This window comes from Crassostrea angulata, chromosome 3, assembly GCF_025612915.1.
Source record: "Crassostrea angulata isolate pt1a10 chromosome 3, ASM2561291v2, whole genome shotgun sequence".
In the NCBI taxonomy this organism is placed as follows: Eukaryota; Metazoa; Mollusca; class Bivalvia; order Ostreida; family Ostreidae; genus Magallana; species Magallana angulata.
In genome coordinates this window covers 16,385,052-16,408,053 of record NC_069113.1, presented here as the reverse complement: position 1 = coordinate 16,408,053, position 23,002 = coordinate 16,385,052, and the positions used below count along the sequence as shown (strand labels likewise).

The following is a 23,002-nucleotide window of genomic DNA, read 5'->3' as shown; positions in this document are numbered from 1 at the left end:
TTATCTTAATAATTAATGGCCAGTGAGAGAAAACCGCAAGGCTTGGTATAGTCTGTCCCAAGATATTTATGCAGCACATTTTGACGATTTTTAATAAAAATACACATACCTGTGAAAGAAGTGCAATTGAAATAGTTGAAAGGGATAATTTCCAAGATAATTTCAATGACACATTATCATCTTTCACTCAGAAAAATTCACAGGAACAAAAACAGATTCTTTACGGAGATTTATAATGGGGAATGTTTACATCTTTTCTCCATTCGAACACACTCGGAATACATCGTGCAATTTTTCAACGTTATCATCCGGGCTTGCTGCAATACAAAATCCCCATAGACATCACATTTTTTAGCATTGTATTGAAACCTGATAAGCCAACAGGGGCGTTTCGACTGGGAAATCTTGGAAATGTTTCATACTCTTGAATGAACATCTTTTGAACCCTGAGGTATTTATAAATACCAAGCAATTAAGCAAAATGTGATTCCAGTATATTTTGGGACAGACTATAGTTTAAATCTAATTATGTTACATTTAAGTTTTAAAATTCGGATAATTTAAGACTCTCTATAACAATTTCGAAATATGTTTATTTAAAGATGAAAGAATTTGTTTTAAATTTACGGAATTATTTCTCTTTACCATTGGCAACCAGTAGAAAGCCGAGTGGTATCCTACCAAGCTATTCCCCAACGTAATCATATTCACAAACAGAGGAAATCTTTGTATGAAAATTATACATGCAGTAATCATGTTTCAATCTAAAAAAACAACAACCCAATTTTAGTTTAATTAAACTATCCAAGCAGAGACATAAATAATAAAAAATAATGTTATTTTTGTCTCTGAGTCTGATCCAAGTAACTACATGTATTTCAAGTAATAGTATGTTGTTTTATTTTGTTTAAAGCCAAAAGAAAGATAAATAATTCTAAAATATATTAAATGTTTTTGAAGTTGCGACAAATACACAATTTCGAAAGCTTCGATGTTAAGAACAAAATATACAGGTACATGTATAACGTTGGGTTTTTGTATGACGCTCACAAACAAACGCGTTATTTTCGCGTAATAAAAACGAATCTTTTGTGTTATAGTGTTTACCGGTAAATACAATATCGAGAAACATTTTATATAAATGTAGACATGTCAAACAAGAACAATGAAGGATTTTTATCCGTGTCGAACTACTTATAATGACATGATGCTTAAATAAGCAAAACACGCATTAATTCAAACTCGAAATTAGATACGCATATGAGCGCATAAGTTTGAGGTTACTTATAAGATGAATAATATGCGCGTTTCTTTAGTAACTTTTGCCTTTATTGGCGAAAACTTTGTATTAATGCTACAAATAAGAGCTCATAGGGCATCCGTTAATATCATGATTTAATATAAACTATAATAATTTCTGCTCTTGAAATACTAGTAGTCAAATCCAATTTTACAAAAAAAATGGAAAATAAAATTGCAGTTTATATTACGTGTACTTTGAATGACAAATGTACAAGTTTTTTTCCTGTTTTGGAGGCTGATAATTAGTCAATCTAATATAAGAAATAACATATGAGGGTTAAATTAGTATTTTTCGCCAGGAGTACTGAAAAATATTAAGAGTAAAGAAAGATAAAGTAAGCGCTTGCAAATGCTCTGTCTCTCAATCAACACAGTCGGTATTCGAGTTATAATCTAGACTCACACAAAATGCTAGCACTTTAAGAGGTTTTAAAAACCTTCAAACGCTAGCATGAAGCTGAATTTGGATGAATCCTCCAAAACTATATTAAATATAACCAAAAACTAAGATATAATTGCGCATGCTCACTTGCCACTTCCTTGTTCCCACAAGTACTGACCATCAAGATGTTCCTTGGCTCTGCTCATTTAAATACCATAAGAATAAGTCATAATTGGGGTAAATGCGTTCGATTGATGACTCTTTTATGTTCCCAGAGATTTTATTTCTATTTCTGACAAATAGGAAAAGAAACCGGAAGTAGCCAATCAGGTGATTATCAATCAGTTTGGTTCCCGTGTCGCCAGCTACCCACATAAAACTCGTGACGTAACGCCCGAGTGCTGAGACCTCACCCTTTTATGGTTTTGTCGACTCTAAATAGGGACAGCCTGTGTCATCTTTATACTGCGAATACCATGAAAGTGTTTGGCAATTGGAAGCGCCTAAGTTAGCCATGCTGCGTAGAGTATTCATAAATTTTGTGATTTTGATTTTCAATGCAGAAAAGTTCTCTCTATCAGTTATGTTATGTAATAACGGTACTATTGACGATCGAAATGTTTTAAAATAAACCGCAAATGGTTTTATGGCGTAAATGGTTGCACTTTCTATACCTGTTATACATACGTATCAAAGGTTGTAAGTTTTTAAATTGTAAATTTTTGTCCACATACATAGAAACGTCAAATACCGTGTACATAATTTTTAGCGTGTTTGTGTGTATTGGTATTAATTTTTTTTTTTTAATAAGTGAACGCTCATTGTGAAAACTTTTATTTACTATAAAACAGTTATACATTTAATTCACATGTATGTAAGATTAACAGGTAACAGGTAAGCCCCCGAAGGTAATATTTTTTTTTTAAATCTAGCACCAAAAAATCTTCTTCAGAAAATAAATGTTTATAAATAGTAATAAGATATTTTTTTAGAATATACGATCTATCATAACTCCTCACAGTTATTTTGTACCACCTTAAAGGTTCATTTTTTATAATTTATCAAGCAGTCCAGAAATTTTATATCGTCAAAATCCACGACTTTTTTCAGTAATTTCCGTGAGTGCATTGTAACGGAAACTCGATTTTTCTTTTTTCTATTCGCTTTATCGTAAAGCATAAACATTGCTGCAATCATGATATGCGATATAGATGATACCGATAATACAATATAAAACAGCGGATCAGTTAACAAGCAAAATAGAGTCGGGTTCATCTGCAGTTTATTATGGGAATCCTAATATCCAGGTATCAACAGGGATGTAAGCCGCTGATATGCAGTTGGCTACATTTACCAATTAATAGTGATACATGTATTTCTTTTTTCAAATCGTTTCCAGTTTCATACTATTCATGATGTATCTCTCCTTAATTAACATGTAGTTTTTAAGTAAATCAAAATTCAAATACATACATATACGATTCAATTAGTATGGTTTAAAATACGGTCGGGTGATCAAATGCGATACGAATCAAGGGCTTTAAGGTATTCCACTCCTCAATGTTCTTGTATCGAGAATTTATTGAGAAGTACATGTATGTATACCATTGAAATCAATAGACAAAACAAAAGAAATTAATAAAAAAATACAAAGATAATTGGGTCTTAGAGTTCATCCCTCTGAGTTATGCCTACTCTAATTTGACCTTTTTGCACCTAAAATGCAATTTCAGCCTGATTAAGATTTGATGTCAGTATTTTTGATTGAGCAAACTTATTTCTTCAATATTGTCTTTAATTATGCACAATGGTCACACTGAATAAAATAATTATAAAAAAATGTGTACGAAGCTGCATAAATTTTTGTGTGACCCTTTTGCACTTAAAAGAGACAATTTCTATAATAGTTACAATTTGATTTGAAAGAAAACCTTTTTGAAAAGCAAAAATTTTAAAAGATTAATCCAGTATGCCTAGATGTGTATTCAGTATCATTTTGACATAATAAAAAATGGGGGTCAGTGATGTCAAATTTTAGATATTTGGCTTCAAAGGTAAAATTATCGCAAAATTTGGCTTTACAAAATTCAGACTTTTTTCATATTTTCATATCACAGAACCTATAGAATAAGTTACAAACCTATCAAATGTAAAGAAAGTGAATAATGAATAAAGTAAAATAAAAATAGAAGTTTATTGAAAATTCATATTTGCGTATTTCTGTCATTTTCGTCTAAAAAAAAAAAACCTTCCGCACGAAAAATAGTTCCCCCTAAAACTTGTTTGTTTCTTGAATTGAAATGGATTTTCTTTATGAATGTTGTGAAATTATGAAATAATAATCTTTCTATGGTGATTTAATAAATAAAATCATACTCATTTAGAACATAATGATTATCTGCGCAATTAAATCAATACGTGAGGACTGAGATACCTTAAGATAGACTAATATTGGTGAAATTTCATTGTATAATATCTTCATTTCATATTACTTGGACTTGTAATATGTAATTTTTTTCATGGGTTTATTAAGCTTTATATTAAACAAAACAGTGTATAAATGATCTTTCGTATCCTTAGTGAGTTGAAGACGACTGGTCGCTATAAATGGTACATGCTATGTACAACGTTAACAGTTATCTTTGTACATTTGCTCTTTGTATTTCGGCTATGCAATTCTATCTTTAGGATAATATTCATAAAATTACATATAACACAATTTAAGGAAAACAGCAGTTCTTGTATCTCTTTCTAGATATGAAACTCTTCTAAAATGAGGATGCTTGCACACTTTAATCACAAATTGTAGCTTTAAAGTTCTTGAGAAGATATTTGTTAACATTTTCGCAAATACCCGATATATTTCTATATTGTACTCTGAAAACCTCTTGGGACCTTAGGGTTGACCAGGGAGATATTGTTTGTATGATTTAGAATCTACACCATTTGATAATGCTTGTACAGAAACATCACAAATTTTATCATCGTAATTCTTGAGAATATTTTTAACATTCATTCTATATATTTCTTTGATGAAATTTGAACCCCTCCTGGGACCCACGTATTGATACGGGGGTCAGTTTTAATATAATACATGCGTCTTAACTATACATAGGAGATTTGATGTACATATTGGCATATTTTGTGCTGTGGTTCTAAAGAAGATTTTTTAAGACACACATCCTATATTTACTGTTTCCTGAAAAGGTTTAGCCTTTAACAGCTTAGAGGATGCTTTATATCAAGTTTGGCTAAGCTTGGCCAAGTGGTTCTAGAAAACCCTGAAAATTTACAATTTTAACATTTGTTTAATCTAAATCTAGATTTGTTTTCTTTCAGTTCATCCTTTTCAGGAATCAACTTCGTTTGATCAGTTTCGTTTACCAGTTCTGAGGATATTCAATTCATTTATAGTTCAAATCGTAGTTACTGTGTATGAGGGAGTGCACTTCAACGACGTTTACTTGGTGATTTCTCAGGATGTTGTTGGAGTCTTCCCATAATGTGATAGAGAAGAAATTTTTTTATTGAGACAATGAGACATTACTAACCAAGACCAATTTACATATCCCCCTATCGTTTAGGCTTTATAGGCTAACTGTAATTTGATGCAAAAAGCTGTCCACCATTCACAAACAATAATTAACTTAACATCTTCGAGACCAAGTGAAAGAAAATAGTTTTTAAAGAGCATAATATTGCTCTCTAATTGGTAAATAAACCAGTGTAAACGTCATCTTTTTTGTGTCGTCTGCTTTCGTCAAGATTGGGTCAACGGGAATGTCGTAGTTTGGAGATTAACTTTGGATTTATTTAACGACAGTGTGTACTATTGTCATGTTGCGCGCTTCATTGGCAAAATATTGTCTATTAAAACTATAAAACAGTTTCCTACCTCAGAAAATGGCAATAACCCGCCATTGTAAGCTGTAAAATTCGTCTCTCGGATACATAAAATATGATCAATGCTCGTTTCAGATTAGGATCATATTTGAAGTGCATATTCAGAATTTCCAGAATGACAGCATTATTAGGACCATTTATAAAATTAACTCACGTTCGCGTTAATTATAACCGGTATTTCCCTACTTTTAAAACTCGAGAAATATCTCTAGAATAAAATTCTCACAAAAATATCACGACCGTTTTTCATCTAGTCGATTTTTTTTCTTTCTTTGTTAACACTTTATTCCGATATTTTAATCTAACATTGTTCTAATCTACTTTGCGGCGCAAAGATTTCATTTAAACATTTTGTACTCTTCACCGAAAAGGGGGACGGTAACAAATTAGTTACTACGGTTTAATTTTAAAACATAAACGTTCTGAACAAAAATAACCCTATCTGATCTGTTTCTCCCGTTTTTGTGTCTGGACCATTAACTTTGTCGTAATGGGAACAAATGAAAGTTAGGTGTACTCTTCATCCATGTTCATGTCTCTGGTGATATAGTTATGATCTCATAAAAATTGCGTTTGATTCCAGTTACACGCCTGAAACCCACGGCCATCTTTTTTTCAAACCGAAACGGTCATATGCTAATTAAGTACCCGTTTGGTGTGCCAATGAAAATATTTGAAAACGTTCTTTACCACATTATTGTACATTTGACATTATAAGACACCTTTCCTACAGCCTGCATTTGAGATAATAAAGCTCCTTGTTTTTTAGTTTTCCGTGTCAGTTCATGGAACTTTGTGTATTCTGTAGTAGGCTAAAAAAACATCATGTAGAATATAACATGGAACCAACTTAGGACAAACATGTACGGTTTTCTTCAGATCACATTCTAACCACAGCAAAAAGCTCATACATTGGAAAATGAAATAACCCGATCAAACTGGAGGCATACAATTGGTAATGTCCCGTGTATACGTATATACGTAACAAAGTATCTGTTTGAAACAGTCGAATCAGGGCAGATAATTTATGGGTTTAACAAAAGTCCCATAGGCCACATCGCTCACAGGTACAACGCTGTCCATCTTAATTTGGTCCATGTGGCGAACTAGCTTAACTACACCAATGAAAATGGTATGTCATCGCTCAAACAAACGTGGAATTTTTGTGTATTAGTTTGCTTCCATATCAATTTTGCACATATTATTCTTATGTTCTTAGGAAGATAATCTCTATCATTACGACCCCTTCTTGACCCCTACAGATCATGGTAAGAAAGAACTTGAAACATCTGTATAAAAGTTTTTTCCTAAATCATATTCTCTATAATCATCAAAAGACTGTAAAATAGGGCCTTGCACATGAACTCTCTCTGGCACAAAAGATTAAGGTGGTATAGGTCACTTTCATATTTTGATGCACATCCTATCAAAATAAACAATATCAAGTATAATTTTTAAAAAGTTTTCTTTCCAAATATAGTCACCGAACAGAGTAGCGCAGTGGGTTTGACTGTTAACTACAATGAACTGTAAGTCACGAGTTTGAATCTTTCTTGGGCTTTTATTTTGTTTTACCTTCTAAAAATTGTTTAAATGCACTTGGTCAATTGTTGTAAAAATTTTAAATTCAAAATTGGTGAAGGTATTTTGATTATAATGTTCATTTATCCACATTAATATTGACAGTTGTCCAATATCACCTTGACGTAGGATTGAATTAACAAATGCATAAAGTTCCCATTTTCTTCCTAAGATCTTTTTTCTCAATTTGTCAAGCTGTAAGTTTTGACACTCCTACCTATTTTGCAGTTCCTCTCTGGCTATAAATGGTTGTGGTATGGATCAATTAAAAGCCCATCAAATATAAGCATTCTTCCATTTAAATTTCACAAAATATAGCCTTTTTTTCTTCAAATAATATATCTTATGTAAAATCAGACACCCTTTCCAGCTGATCCCTTTCTGACCCCCCCCCCCCCCCCCCCAACACACACACACAGATATTACAACGTGTTTTTTCATTCTAGCATAATTGGTTTCTCCTCTCTCTCATTGCAACAAGGTGAACCAAAATTATGTAGTTATTATGGGCATAACTGCTTTTGATAGTTTTGACCATCATGCATATATTTGATTGGTGAACGTAATGGATATAATATATACAAATAGAGTTTACAACAACTGTTTTCCTACTAAAAACTTTTCAAATAACATCTAAAGAACTGTCCTTGGTAATTACAGTGATAATTTCAGTGAGGTTAAGGACTGGTATAGTTTGAATACAAAGTGTTCTTGTCTTAATGAGATCTTTAGGAGATTATACTTAGTATTTGAAGATAAACAAGCCAAAAAGATAAACTTCAAAATCTCTGATTTATTTACAGGCATGAAGCACATATGAATAATGATGTTTTAAATGCATGTTTTGACAAAATTATGATGATGATATTAAAATCAAACATGTTCAATACCATGTATCTTTGCTTATTTGGTCTTTTAGAACAATACTTATTTTAAAGAAATAAACTCCAAGGTGCATCAGAAGGTTTTCTATACATACTAAATATTCTGAACCTTCAACTCGTTTCTAAACATATTGTTAGAAAATTTTTGAACTTATTACACCTTATATAAATTTTTTTTGGGATTTTTTTAAAGTTAGGTCTATGTTTATGGTGCAAGAAAGAAAAAAACAAAATCCAAAGAATAAAATATAGCTTCCAACGAAAAATGTTATTGCACCATTTTGACAGAATCCTCCAGGAGTTCTTTTTCAATAGAGCTCCTTCAATCTTCATCAGAGCTGCTGGCCGACCCAAAGATCTCCTCCTCGTCCTTCTTCCCTCGGTCACTGTCACTGCCGTGTTCGCTCTCACTTCTTGCTGGTGAAGGACTCCGGCTTCCACTGGCACTTCTGCTGCGACTACGAGATGATCGACTGCTGCTTCTGCTGCGACTCCTGCTTCCACTGCGCGATGGACTGCGACTACCGCTACGTGACCTTGACCGGCTGTGACGACTTCCAGCCGATTTGACACTTCCTGCTTCACTACCACTGCGGAATTCTTCATCTGAACATTACATGTAAAATTTACTTAAAATGTTTGCATTATGGTCAAACACTGACTAAATTAACTTACATTGTTGATTTCATCATTTTTTAAATAGATACAGGTATATGAAAATCTTATTTAAATAGATATATGAAAATTTAATTGATAAATTATTAGAAAAAAAAAATGACCTGATCCAGCCAGCTGCTCCTCTTGTGCTTCTTCTTCTTCCTCCTCCTCTTGTTGGGGCTCCAACATCATCAATCGGGCATTCTGCAGCAAAATATTTTAACTAGTATCAACATTTATTGAGTACATATAAGACTTTTCATATATGACAAAAGTACCTCTAGGGTGTTTTCCCATGACTGAGAGTGAAATGTTTACCTGTGCTGCTACCTCTCTCTCATTCACTTCTCGGTGTTTGACGATAAGTCGAGATTTGGCCATCTGTGCTCCTCCTGTCTTTCTCCTCTTGCTCAATCTCACCCTAAAACAACAAAACTTATAACAATTACTAAACTATACGGTAATAAAAAACATTTTTTATCATACAACTGAAAATCGGCCCCTTAGCTAACAGAAGAAAGCTATCATTTGTTTCAACCGAAAAATCAAGAGATGTTAACACAGAACTAGTTTCCTCCACAAGGCCTTTTTCAATAAATGCTGTGACTGTTGATGATAAAGTGACCTTGAGTCAAAGTCATGTCATATTCGCATGTCATAAGCAACTTTTGTTCAAAATATGAGCTTCGGATATTTCTTTCAAGTACCAAAACATGAAAGTTGGATAGACAGAGGGAGAGACAAACAGACAGATGAACACGAGGATTCCTTTATATTTCCTTAAACGTTGTTGGCGAATGTAAAATGCACAAAACATGCCAAGACAAAAGCATCAACTGACCTGGTTTCCAGCTCGTTGTAAAACATTCCATCCTCTCTGAACACAAAGAAATATGTCTCCTCGTAACCTCTGGAGAGTTTGTTCTTGACATTCCAGTTGTATTCTCTGGCTAGTGTGTAATCATACCTGGGAAAGATTACAAGTCCTCATGAGTATAGTCTCTTTGGTTTTAAATAGATATTGATTTACAGGAAATAATGTATGTTTTGTTGCCAACATTTTCTTAATGAAAAAAAATGATGTTTTCAGAAAACATTCATGTATGTTCCATAAAATGTAAGTAAATATTGTATGCATATGAACATAACAGTGAAAACTTTATGGTTATACCAATTTATACTAGGCATATCCATGCTATTAAAATCAAAAGAGATTTCTGATACATAAATGTAATACATGTACATATTTGTATAATGTCATGTTATTGTTTTTCGAGTTATGGCTTCACTTTTAGTGATGAGTCCTTCAGTATGTACATACTCATCCTCAGCATTATAATCCACGCCTTCCTCTGAATCTCGCTTTCTCTTTGTTAGCGTTTCCTCGGTTGGCAGGAAGTATGCAACAAACTGCTCATTGTTTTCATCAACAGCACCTCTGTAAATCAAACAAAACATGCTTATAAGAAGCTTCAATTCATTGTCATCATCATCAAAGAACTAAATTCACTTGTGACTAATTTACCCCTAATTTTGATGGAAATATAAAAACTGCAAATCAGAAATAATCTTTCATTTAAACTTGTTGATAAAAACAAAATACAAAATCAATCAAAGTTTAAATGCAAACCACTTAATTTGGTTTGTTTGACAACCTTTTCTAATTAAATGATGAATAATTCGCATTTTGTCTGTCTTCGAAGTTGTAGTTATGAGCTGCATGCTTTGACCAACATAAATTCATTATTAATTCAAGTTCTAAGCAGCCATCACATTATTTTCTTGACATCTTTTACAGAAGACCTAAATTTTTGCTATACTGATGACATCATATCACCAAAAGAAGAATCAAATAAACTGTTTTAATTTATCATTCTTTTTTCCGTAGTGTTCAACATGGAATTCATAGAGAAGAAATAAACAATGTTCAATTTTAATCTCAGAGCCAAAAAAAAAAGATTACTATTGTACATGGTCCATAAAACATTTCTAGAGTTCCATTTCCTCATATCTACATCTATATAAAAATGCCCCTTGAGGCATCTTGAAAACAGTAAATCAGTTCAAAAAGCAGATCATCCCCTGTGGAATGCTCTAGCTGATCCGACACAACACCTCAGTTCACACACACCTGATCATGGCCTGAGACATCTCTTCCATCTGAGCCGGCTGGGGCCGACCCTTGGGAGCAGGGTCAGAGTCAAAAATGACTTGGGCAAATGGATGTTTCCACAGCTACAAAGCAAGTTGCTTTACAAAAGACTGTATCAACTATGCAGATAAAATATGAAAAAAATCAATTTTGATCCTTAACAATTTATAACGTACCTGGTAGATAAATATCAGTCATTAACAATGCTAAATTTTGATCAATGACTAGTGATTTTTCATTCCAAAGGTCATATTGCAAGTATTTCTCAATGTAAAAAATTGCCATTTGCTTTGATTTTCAAGCTACTAATATTTGAAGTTTGAAATCTTACATCAAAGTCTGGAAACACTGGCAGTACTTCAACAGGTGTCACACCAGGCTTACTGTAATGTTTGGTGATCTAACAGGAAACAATTTATCCAAAATTATTTTTCTATAGGGATTAGCTGTTACTAAACACAGAGTTTTTCTCAAATCAAAATTGTCAGAATTCAGAAAATAATCTTAGATATGTGATATGTTAGTTGGTGATCTAACAGGAAACAATTTATTCAAAATCATTTTTCAATAGGGATTAGCAATTAACATACACAGAGTTCTTCTATGAATCACAATTGTCAGCATTCAGAAAATGATTTAGTTAATATGTGATATTCTGGAATTATGTCAAGAACAATAACTTTAACAAATTCAGATACCTTTTCCTTGGCTTGTTCAAATGTCTTATCTATGGCCTGTATCTGGCTCGCTCTGTCTTTGTATATGTCTTCATCTTTCATGATCTGTTTTATCTTAAATCCAACTCTGTTAACATAGTAATAAACTTCTTTTATGAAAATTTTTGACTTAATATCCAGTGAACATCACCTATGTTATTGAATTTTGATATTGCACTTTTAATCCCTACCCTGCATGACACCATGTAAGATGAATTCCACTGTTTCCTTTTCAAGCCAATATTCAGGCATAGAAACACACAATGAAAATTCAATCTCATGGATCACAAATAATGAGAAGGCCTACACACTGTATCTTTTAACAATTGTTCTACGTTATTACAAAAATATTTCATGTTTTTATGTTGATAATATGGTCTAGCCTTAGTGAGTAGATACACATAATAAAAGTGTGCATCATTCAAAAGCAGCAATACGAGTCTCCCTGGCACTGATAAAGAAATAACCTTCCCACACAAGCCTCTACCTGTAACAAATTACCAGTAAATGTTTTTACAGCACTTACTTTCTCTCGGAGTTATCTGATTTCTGTGTGAATCTGTTGTACTCTGTAGAAATGTATTCTGTCTTACGCAACCATGATACCGTAGTATTGTGCTGTCTAGATCTGCAAAGAAATTTCAGATATGTTAATCTTTCATAGAGAAAACACCAGTGGAACAAAGCCTTAAAAAGTGAAATATACAAAAAATATATCATAAATGCTTTTCAAAGTCTCACCTTTTCGAATCTGTGGGTGTATTGAGGTCTTCTTCCAATAGTCTTTCATCTTCTGGATCTAGGTATGCTAAAAACAAATCAAAATAATAGTAAAAAAAATCATTTATTTATCAAATAAATACATACATACTTAGAAAAAAAGCTAGTATATATGCATTTTAACTTGCAGAGACTGCAGAGGAATGATGTGTGCTCAGAATGTCTATTAAGATTTTAGGTGGTATGGGACATCTGTCAATATTAATGTGGATTAAAGTACATTATAATTGAAATACTTTCATCGGTTAAGATTTTAATATTTTTACAATATTGTAAAAACCAAAAAACAGCCATTAAAAATATTTTTGAGAGGTAAAAATTGTAAAACACCCAGCGGGATTTGAACTCATGACAAACAGACTCATAGTAAACCCTCTAACCCACTGCACTACGCTGTTAGGTGACAATATTGGGAAAGAAACTCCCTATATAATTACACTTGGTTTTATTGTTTATTTTGATAAACAATACGTCACAACATGGAAGTGTCCCATAGCACCTTAACACTATAAGTTTACCTCCTGGCTCTATCCGGTACGTGTCTGGATTTATGAGGTCAATTGTCACACCAAGATCATGTTCTGTTAGAAGGTCATATTTATAGCTCCGCTCTAATGATGTGGGTTTATACTCTACAAATCTGAAAAAAAAAAATTAAGTCAGTATAGAAAATGGTCAGGTGGAAAAACAAGAATTCAAATCTATTTAAATTTAATTAATCCTAAAAACATAGGTAATCAAAGATTACAGAGCTCAGCGAGATGAAGCATCATCTTTATAAAATCATTTTATCCATATTTACCAGTATATGAAAATCATAGTTATTAACCTTTATTAACATATAGTTATTATATTTATGTGTGGTTTATCACAATATTGTATCATATCACACAATATTTAAATATCATATTATACGATATTGTATAATACAATAATGTATCAAATGGAATGATACAATATTGTACCACATACAATATTGTACCATATAATATGATATTGTATTATATATATTGTATAATATGATATTGTATAATATAATTCAATATTATATCATACAACATTGCATCATATCATATTATATCTTACCTCCTGCTAAATTGTAACAAAATCATTGGCTAACAGCAGTCACATTGAGACCATGTATATTCAATACATTGTCAGTACAAAATATTCCTCCCTTTGAGCATTATGATGTCATTTTTAGAGTATCATGATGTCAGTTTTTTTTGTTACCCATATTGAAACTATAAAACCTAACTTTAATTGTAATTATTCACTATTTTCCATTCATACAAAGGCAGTCCTAAGATATTATTGTTACATGGTTTGTAGTTGACCTATAGTATGGTTTATTCATGGTCAGTAAATTCCATATGGAGCTTGAGCTCCACTTCCCCCCTAGATGGAATAAACCATAGTAGGTCAACTACTGTACAAATCATGTAACTAATAAAAGAATGCTATATAATATCATTTTATAAAATAATAAACATATGATTTAATATCAAAGGAATAGAAATCATGATGTAATTTATATCAACAATCACATCTATCTAGCAAGTTTGAGTGAGGTAGGATAAGGTTTTATCTATTCAAAACACTTAACACTTGCTCCATCAATTAAATAATCAAATTTTGTATCTAAATGCATTGCAAATCAATGACAATGAATATACCCAAATGAGAACATTGAAAAACTGTGCAAGGTGTTCAAAGTATTTCTGAATGGCAATGAGATGTAAACATTTCCCATTTAATACATATAGGACTATGTTTTGTTCTAATTAATTTCTCACTATTAATAGTATGACCCTGATAAGAGATACCTGTTTGTTTCAAAAGGGTAAGTGATGAATTTGGGGTCAAAAGGTATATCTGGTAAAGTGTTGTTGTATTTCACTCTGCACACTAACTCAGATCTGAAAAAATTAAAACATTGATTCAGAATAAAGTTGAAAAGAAACCAGTTACAAATATAAAATTCAGAAAAACAAGCTAAAATAAAGTTCAGTGTAAACCAAAACCCAGGTGTGCTGCATATGAATACAGAAGCACCATAAGCAAGAAAATTCGAAATATAACTTTAAAAGCAAAAAATTAAACGAGAGAGCATTTATGTTAGTCTTCTAACATAATACTACCTTCTCTCTCCTGGTCTTTTTCGGTCTCTGTCATCTCTTGGACCTGACTGTACTGTTGGTGGCATTTTATTTGGTTTTCCACTTCTTTTTTCAAGAGAATATGCCTAAATTATGATTACACTAATGACCCAAAAAGTGTTTTCAAATAAAAAATAATGTGTGTATTTTATTTGTTAATGTATTATTATTATTTTAAATATCATTATATTTTACATATATCTGTAAAATTAAAAAACATTAATTTTATTTAAGCTAAAGGAAATTTAGAATTTTAAACAAAATCATTGTTATAGATCGGGTTTGGGATCAAATATAATCAACATGGCGTCCTCAGTTGAGCATATGAGACAAGGGGGAGCTCAACCTAATGTACAGCAAAGCGCAGGCGCCCAACCTGTAAACCAAGCAGAGAATGACCCAATATATAGATTTAAGTTACTTTTACCAAGATTAAAAGAGTCGTTGGTTGTAAGTATAGCACTAAACGTTACCTTTACTAGACCTGACACAGATTCATTGAGCTAAATACAGTCGTTTGACCAGTTCCGAAAAGGGTACAGATTTGGAGGTGCTGTAAATGTTCCTGGGTGTTATTTTTAGATCTGATTTTTTGGTCGATATACACCATATCCCTGCTGATATAAATGCAATATAACTGCATTTAATTTTTTTTAAATAAAATTTTATTCTAACAAATTATGTGGGAAGCCATTTTACCAGTTGTGAATAAGCCGATGGGTTCCGAATAACATAACTGTTCCTATACATATTGAATGCAGATAAAAAAAGTGTCGGTCCTAAAACTATTGATTGAACCTGTTGAATAACAGGTTTAATGCAAACATCTCAGTTATTGGTATTTTCTTAACAAGACAGTTTGATTTGCACGGAAATGACAGACAAAATCACCGTAACAATAATATAGCCTGGTTTCTAACATCTTGTCGGAATACAGTCGCAGCCCCTCCACTTATCATTATTGTGGTACAATATGATTTATTTAAGACGGAGAAAGACATTTAATGAATTCCAGAAGTGTTTTTTTTAATCAATCCCTTCATTAAATCCTAAAACAGAGGGAAACAAATTGGGTATTCGGAACTTGTAAAATGATGGCTCAATAAAATTCTGCTTCCACTTGCGTTTTTATTTTATTTTTATCCTGTTTGCTTTTGGGTTTGTTAGAATACATACTAAACCTACATTTAAAAAAGAAATCTTGTCACAAGTAAAAATTTAAGGCACCGACAGACGATTTTACCTGCATATTAGCGTTGCAATGACCTGGATTTATTACAAAGCGAAAGTAGGTCGAATAATCTAAGACCGATATCAAATACATGTATGACCGCAAAAAATAAAACTACAGCAGAATTCAAACAAGCATTAATACGTGTTTATATTAAAGGTATTGATTTTTTCCTCCATGTTTTATTTCATTAATTTTTTGCTATTTAACTTCTGAACTATTCGGAACTGGTCAAAATTCGGAACTGGTCAAACGACTGTAATACTATTAAATTTCTATACATGTTATTATGTTTCTAAATAGATGTAGATGATCAGAGTCGTTTAATCAAATTATTATTAGGACTTAAGGGGGATAAACTGAAAATACCTTTAATCTTTTTCGTTTTTATTCCCCAGAATTTAATGAAAATTGCAGGAACCTGTCTGCATCACAACTCACAACAGCTGGAGGATAGCACGTATGTATCTCATACTTTAACAGATAATGTATATAGGGAAATATTCTCCCCCGTTTCCTTTCGCCCTCGTTGTCAGCGGGCGAATTTAAGAATGGGCAAACTTTAATATCTCAAATTATGTTTCTTTAAACAAAACTATGCCAGGGCATATTCAAGATGGGCCGAAACTGTTTACAAGTGTAGAAGGGTAAAAATTACAAGAGGAGAAATTAATACTGTATTAAGTATTTTATTGAATTTTTTCTTTTGGGTTAAGTAAGGCAGAGGAAGCTAATTGTAAAAACATTTCAATAATTACAGTACCAATCAGACCCAACCTAACAGAAAGTAAACCCCAACTAAACCCTGGGTTTACTTTGTGGGTTTACTCTGTGTTTACTAGAGTGGACCCAGAGTAAACCCCAAGTAAACCCAGAGTGGACACAGAGAGTAAACCCCGATCAGAAGTATACCCTGAAAGCAGATGTTACATGTGTATTCAGAATATACATCGGGCAGGAATCACAGGCAGTAGGATGATAAGATAAAATACAAGTCTGCTTCACACCTCAGTGCGTATAGTTGACTCCAAAAGCAATTCTGGAGTAAACCCAATGTAAACCCCGAGTAATCCCAAAGTAACCCCAAGTGGGCCCAAATTTCCAAAAAGTAAACACATAGTTAACTCAGAAAGTAAACCCCAGGGTTTAGTTGGGGTTTACTCTGGTGTTAGATTGGGTCTGATCAGTACTGTAAGTTCAGTTGTCTTCACAATTGTCTTTCATGTATTTGATATGTCTTTTTCATTTTCTTAAAACAGTTCCAGTGTTGATATTCAACTGCAAAAATTTGAGAAATCATTGGAAGAATTTTATTCCATGTGTGATCAAGTAGAAATTAGTTTGGTAAGTATAAATATATCTACAGAAAGGTGTAATATGGTACATTTAGTAAATATAAAAGTTCTTTGTACTTAATATGGTTGTGCACCAAAATAACTAGTCAGATCAATAATGCACTGATAAGTAAAAGCTTATTTGTTTTGTAAAATGTAGGTCAGAAGAGCTTTTGCTAAAAAAAAAAATTGAATATGTAGATGATTTTCATACCCCAGATGAGTTTGTTCAGCTCTGTAGATCGATGTGTTAGCTTATTTGATATTTGTTGTTCCTTCATCATATCTGGTCACTTTGTTAAAATGTCAAAACCATTAGAATGTCACATCTCAAAGAAATTTGATAATTAACCTAGGGCTTGTTTAAACAAGAGGCCCATGGGGCCACATCGCTCACCTGAGCAACAATGGGCGTTCAAAAGATATTGTGCCATATGGTCCCTCGGTAGAAAAACAAAAAATAAATATTGTAAAGTATTCGAATTTTACACTTTTTTTGTATACATGTAATCTTTGACATTGTACCTTCATGAAATACTATTTTTTACCAGAATAAGAAAATTCTACGCAAGATATAAAACTAAACATTTGGTAGAGGTATACTGTTAAGTTGTTAACTTCCAAATCCCTATATTTTCGTTCTGCCCCCCCCCCCCCCACTTTGTAAAGCGATCAAAATATATGAGTGCATATAGTTACATTTTTTTCATCAACTACTCAGTACTTACTAGTTATTGTTTTAAAAAAAAATAATAGTTATTGTTTTTTATTTTAAAAACCCTACATGTATAGATGTGAAGAAGAAAATTGTACCTCAATGTGCTCAATTTCTCAAATTAAAAACATTCAAAAATTTTATTTGTCTTCTCAATTACAATTAAATGACTGTTATTTACTTCGCGTACAAACCAGGATAATTATCCGCTGTGATATTCTTAGGAATAGCGATAATTACTTTATCCCCGCAACAGAAATGTGTCAGAAATATGGAAACTGTTTTAAAGATGTCGTTTTTATTTACTCGTGTCTGAAAAACTATCAAAATTGATGTAGATTTCACATTATTTATTGTATAAAGAGAGGGAGAGTAGATATATACAGAATACTGTGGAATCATTAAATTTCGTGGGGGCCAATTTTCGTGGATGACTTAAATTTTACAGATTCGTGGGGACGTAATTTCGTGTTTTCATATATATCTACAAAAGGGAATATGACGTTATTACCCTAATTCATCAATTCGTGAAGGATGTTATTTCGTGGATGAGAGGTACCCAAGAATTCCACGAAAAATGAGCCACCACGAAATCTAATGATTTCACAGTATCATTATTTTATTTTGTTTGTACAAGTATTTAACATACTCTAATTCATAGAGATTTTCTAATGTTCAACCAAAATTTCAGCGTCAATTGTAGAATTATAAGCAAGATACAGAGCTCACAGTTCGCCTAGGTTTGATTCATATTTTGTTCACATGAGTTTATTACATTCAGCTTATGATTTTTAACTTGGTATTTCCTATTCAGCATTTAAAATGGAAAAAAAGAATGGCCTAAGATTTTATATTCTTTTATTCACTCAATACCAGTTCACTGGTATTTGAGGTTCAAAATCAGTTTATACAAATGTACACAAACACAGTGAAGGATCACATGTACAGTAGGAGTAATAATGACGAAAAAATGTTAAGTTTACAATACAATAAGATGTTAAAGTTGGTTTCTGAACGAACAGACTTTGAAAATTTTCTCAATAAATATTGACAAATTTTTTACTTTTTTAATCTTTAGTTTTTAAGATCTGTGTACAAACATAGAATTGTGAGCAAATCTCTGTATCTTGCTTATAATTTGAAGCTTAACACTCAAATATGGTTAGTTATTAGAAATTGAAAACAATTAAACACAAGAAACATTCACTATAACAAATAAAGAACACAATTTATTTTTTCGAAATGAATCATATAGATACATGTATATACCTACATATTTCCGTCAGCAATGTCAAACTTTATTTAAATTGAATAAACTCGAGAAAATGCCGAGCATCGCAACAAAACCTATTGCATTAATCTACCATTACGCAAAAGATAATGCCGATCGAATTACCGGTAGAATGAATTGTATTTCATTATTATTTAATACATCAGATTTTGCTTAATTTGCGCAGGTATACAGTTAACTGTTTGATTTACCAAAGTCTCTGTTTGATTTGATACGTAAAAATCACGAAATAATACAGACGATTGTTCCCAGGTTACAAGCAGAAATAATGAAAACGAAACGAAAATCGGAACAAGCTAACACCAACGTCATGTGTGAAAACTGTCAACGCATTGAAATATTTAGCCTCAATTTACTTCACAAAATCGGCAACGATATATTTTGCATGTTTCAAAAATTTCCCTTCATACGCGAACTGTTGCACAACAAGCAAATTCATCATAGTCAGATCGACCCTTTTTCTTATAATGTCATGGCTGCTTTAAACAAAGAACCTCGTTTTAGATATATGGAATACGAGTCTAGGTAAAATGGGTATGCAAACCCGGGCCGTGGCAAAATAAAAGCCAAGGCAGATCGACAATCGTCAATTCCAAATACGCATTATTTTGCAGCAATATTTACAGCGAATACAAATATACTAGTCCATCAAATATCCTGATATTTTAATGAGATTGGCAGATTAATATCTGCCAATCTTTGTTTTGCCCAGACCAAGTCTTGCCTACCCATTTTACCGGATGCCGGATTACCGGATGCCGAGCCCGAAGCTATTAAACTGATTGAAACACCCATTTCCTTTATTATTATTTTCGTAATAACTCAAATTTGACACAGAATTAGCACTTAATTTTTGCAATTTATATTTTCCTTCCCATAAGGATAATTTATGCTAAACTACGTTGAATTGGAATCAGTAGTTCTTGAGAAGAAGATTTTTAAAAATGCACCCCCCTTTTTCTACAGTTTCAAGGTTTTCTCCGCTTTGAATACAGATCGGACTTTTATTTTTGCAATTTATATTCGCCCTCACATAAGGATGCTTTGTGCCAAATTTGGTTGAAATTGGATAAGCGGTTTTAGAGAAGAAGATCAAAATGTAAAAAGTTTACAGACGGACAGACAGACAGACGGACATACTGCCAAATCATCATTCTGGGACCACAAAACAATGGGACTTTTCTTTTAATCAATGTGGGACTTTCAAATGTTTTCTAACAATTTGACATTTTAAGACTTTTTTGTCCGATCTCTCAGAGACTTAATTTTTAAAAGTTCCACAAGGTAATAATTTTAATAAAAACGTTTAAAAACCAAAACCAATTAATTGTTGTAATTTTATTGAAAATGTACATTTTATAAATATATGAAAAACTGATAATAAAGTGACTTTTATTTTCAATTTTGTTTTGAAGTGAAATGGTCGTAGATGTTTTCTGTTTCAGTGAAAAACTTCTATGCAAGATCAAATTTCTTAAGTTTTGAAATAAATTCCAAATCAAAACGATAAGTCTAGATAGGACTACTAGTCTTACAAGTACCAGTAAATCTATATTAGTTCCATACAGCTAAATACATCATAATCTTGTAATTTCATAAACCCTGCTTATAGTCCCACAAGTAAATATCTTCACAGTCCCCAAAGATTTGGACAAAGTTCCACTAGGTATACCAATGCATCCTTCAACACTATGGTCAGGTTTTTGTGGGACTATGTGGTTTGATAGAATCTAGACTTGTGGGACCATAGTTAGGTTTTGTGGGACTTTGTTTTCAAATAGAATCTAGACTTGTGGGACTATAGTTAGATTTTGTGGGACTATGTGATTTAATTAATAGAAGACTTGTGGGACTGTAGTTAGGTTTTGTGAGACTGTGTGATTCAATAGAATCTAGACTTGTGGGACTACAGTCTGGTTTAGTGGGACTATGTGCTTTAATTTATATAATCTAGACTTGTGGGACTATAGACAGGTTTTGTTGGACTATGATAAAAGTCCCATAAAACAAGATCATAGTTCTACAAGTGATAATCACAAAGTCCCACAAAACCAGACTCTAGCCCAACAAGTTAAGATTATATTAAAGCAAAGTAAATTAAGGTATACCTATGAATCTTACAACACTGCGGTCAGGTTTTGTGTGACTATGTGGTTTAATAGAATCTAAACTTGTAGGTTTGTGGGACTATGTCATCATATAGAATCTAGACTTGTGGGACTATAGTCAGGTTTTCTGGGACTGTGTTATTTAATAGAATCTAGACTTGTGGGACTTCAGTCTGGTTTTGTGGGACTATGTGCTTTAATTAATAGAATCTAGACTAGTGGGACTATGGCCAGGTTTTGTGGGACTATGATTAAAGTCCCATAAAACAAGATCATAGTTCCACAAGTGATAATCAGAAAGTCCCACAAAACCAGACTCTAGCACCACAAGTTTAAGTTTTATTAAAGCACAGTCAAATAAAACCAGATTATAGTGCTACAAGTTGTAGTTCCAAAAGACTTGGATTTAGTCCATGAAGTGTAGATGCAACAAATATGTAATTGTCCAACAAATAAGTCCAACAAAACCTGCCCATAGCCTCACTGTTTAGATGTATCTTTAATATTGTGACATAAAACTTGGCTTAAGTTCCTCAGGTATAAAAAAGTATATTTTATACCTGTAGTCTCTAAAAACTTGGCCATAGTAATGCACGTCTAGATATGATTCAAATATCTCGGTAGTTTCACAATATTTGTCCACAGTTGGAAAAATCTAGAGAGAACTTTATTGAGTCTGCATTCTGACAAAATCTGAACTTTACACAGGACTAAATGCAAAATTTAACAGTTCCATAAATTTAAGTCCATTAATTTGTTGAGTTTCACAAAACTGGGACATATTCCTACAATTTAAAATTGGAATATATATGACTTCATCATACTCTTTAAAACTTTACGATGCACAAGACCATACAGTGGAATCATTAAATTTCGTGGGGGCCAGTTTTCGTGGATGGCTTAAATATTACAGGTTCGTGGGGACGTAATTTCGTGTATTCTCATATATTTACAAAAGGAATTCTGACTTTATTACCCTTATCTATCAATTTGTGGAGGATGTTATTTAGTGGATAAGAAAGACGAATTCCACGAAAATTGAGCCACCATAAAATCTAATGGTTCTACAGTATTTTGGGATATACAAAATCAATCTTTGGTTTATTCAGTTACCTTTATATGGTTATGCAAGCAGTAGTTGCTGAATTTAAAAACCTTTCTGTGATCTTACAAAACTTACAGTTCCCCCAAGTCTATCATATCTACGATATCTAATTACATCCATAAAACCAGGTCCCCTAAATTTGAGAAATTCTGTCAATTATTTTTTTAAAGTAATGCTTAAATATTATTAATTATTATGCAACTGCACTCAAGGTGGAGTGTGGAGAATGTAGCTCAGTGGTAGTACATGTAGTTGTTGGCTGGTATCTAAAAGGTCTCCGGTTCGATACCTACTGTGGCACTTGAGGTTGCATGTCCTGTCATTAGACAAGACACTTTATCTGCATTGTCTCAGTTTACCCAGCTGCAAATGGGTTCTGAAACTATAAATCGCAAAAAAAAAATAGTAAGGATGAATAAAAAATCAAATATATTTTATTTAAAGCAATTCTTTTGCTAATCTTGTAATAAGAGACAGAACATATTAAATGATCTCTTATATCAAAATATAAGATATTGTAGAACTGTAATACAAAACTTCATGATACATTATCATGACATATGATACAAAATCATGATACATTATCATAAGACATATATGATACAAAATCATATTGCATTATATAATATTTATGTATTGTATAATATAAAATGATAATGTATCATATATTGCAAGACTGTATCATATAACATTATCATAAGA

The 23,002-nt window shown here is 32.3% G+C and overlaps 2 protein-coding genes across 2 annotated transcripts in view; one reads left to right on the top strand and one right to left on the bottom strand.

The window, feature by feature from the left end:
* Window positions 1-7,946: 7,946 nt before the first annotated feature.
* Window positions 7,947-14,630, bottom strand: LOC128178693 (RNA polymerase II-associated factor 1 homolog). Its single transcript, XM_052845984.1, has 13 exons — window positions 14,499-14,630; window positions 14,184-14,276; window positions 12,876-12,997; window positions 12,319-12,385; window positions 12,104-12,205; window positions 11,560-11,665; window positions 11,193-11,261; window positions 10,841-10,944; window positions 10,031-10,147; window positions 9,551-9,676; window positions 9,028-9,130; window positions 8,832-8,913; window positions 7,947-8,658 (listed from the first exon to the last, which is right to left on the bottom strand). Exons 1-13 carry the CDS (start codon window positions 14,561-14,563, stop codon window positions 8,375-8,377), a joined length of 1,440 nt encoding a protein of 479 aa, XP_052701944.1. The 5' UTR covers window positions 14,564-14,630; the 3' UTR covers window positions 7,947-8,374.
* A 179-nt stretch (window positions 14,631-14,809) lies between these two features.
* Window positions 14,810-23,002, top strand: part of LOC128176053 (mediator of RNA polymerase II transcription subunit 29-like) — a 32,755-nt gene continuing 24,562 nt past the window's right edge. The window contains exons 1-3 of the mRNA XM_052842087.1: window positions 14,810-14,966; window positions 16,146-16,207; window positions 17,007-17,091. Coding sequence (XP_052698047.1) covers window positions 14,820-14,966; window positions 16,146-16,207; window positions 17,007-17,091 — 294 coding nt within the window. The 5' untranslated portion in view covers window positions 14,810-14,819. The remainder of the gene's footprint in view (window positions 14,967-16,145; window positions 16,208-17,006; window positions 17,092-23,002) is intronic.

Coding starts and splice junctions, on each gene's coding strand:
- LOC128178693 (XM_052845984.1), bottom strand. CDS start 14,563: ATGCCACCAACAGTACAGTCAGGTCCAAGAGATGACAGAGACCGAAAA. Junction 11,666..12,103: donor TCAGATAACTCCGAGAGAAA/GTAAGTGCTGTA, acceptor CTATGTTAACAG/AGTTGGATTTAAGATAAAAC. Junction 9,131..9,550: donor TACAACGAGCTGGAAACCAG/GTCAGTTGATGC, acceptor TTGTTGTTTTAG/GGTGAGATTGAGCAAGAGGA.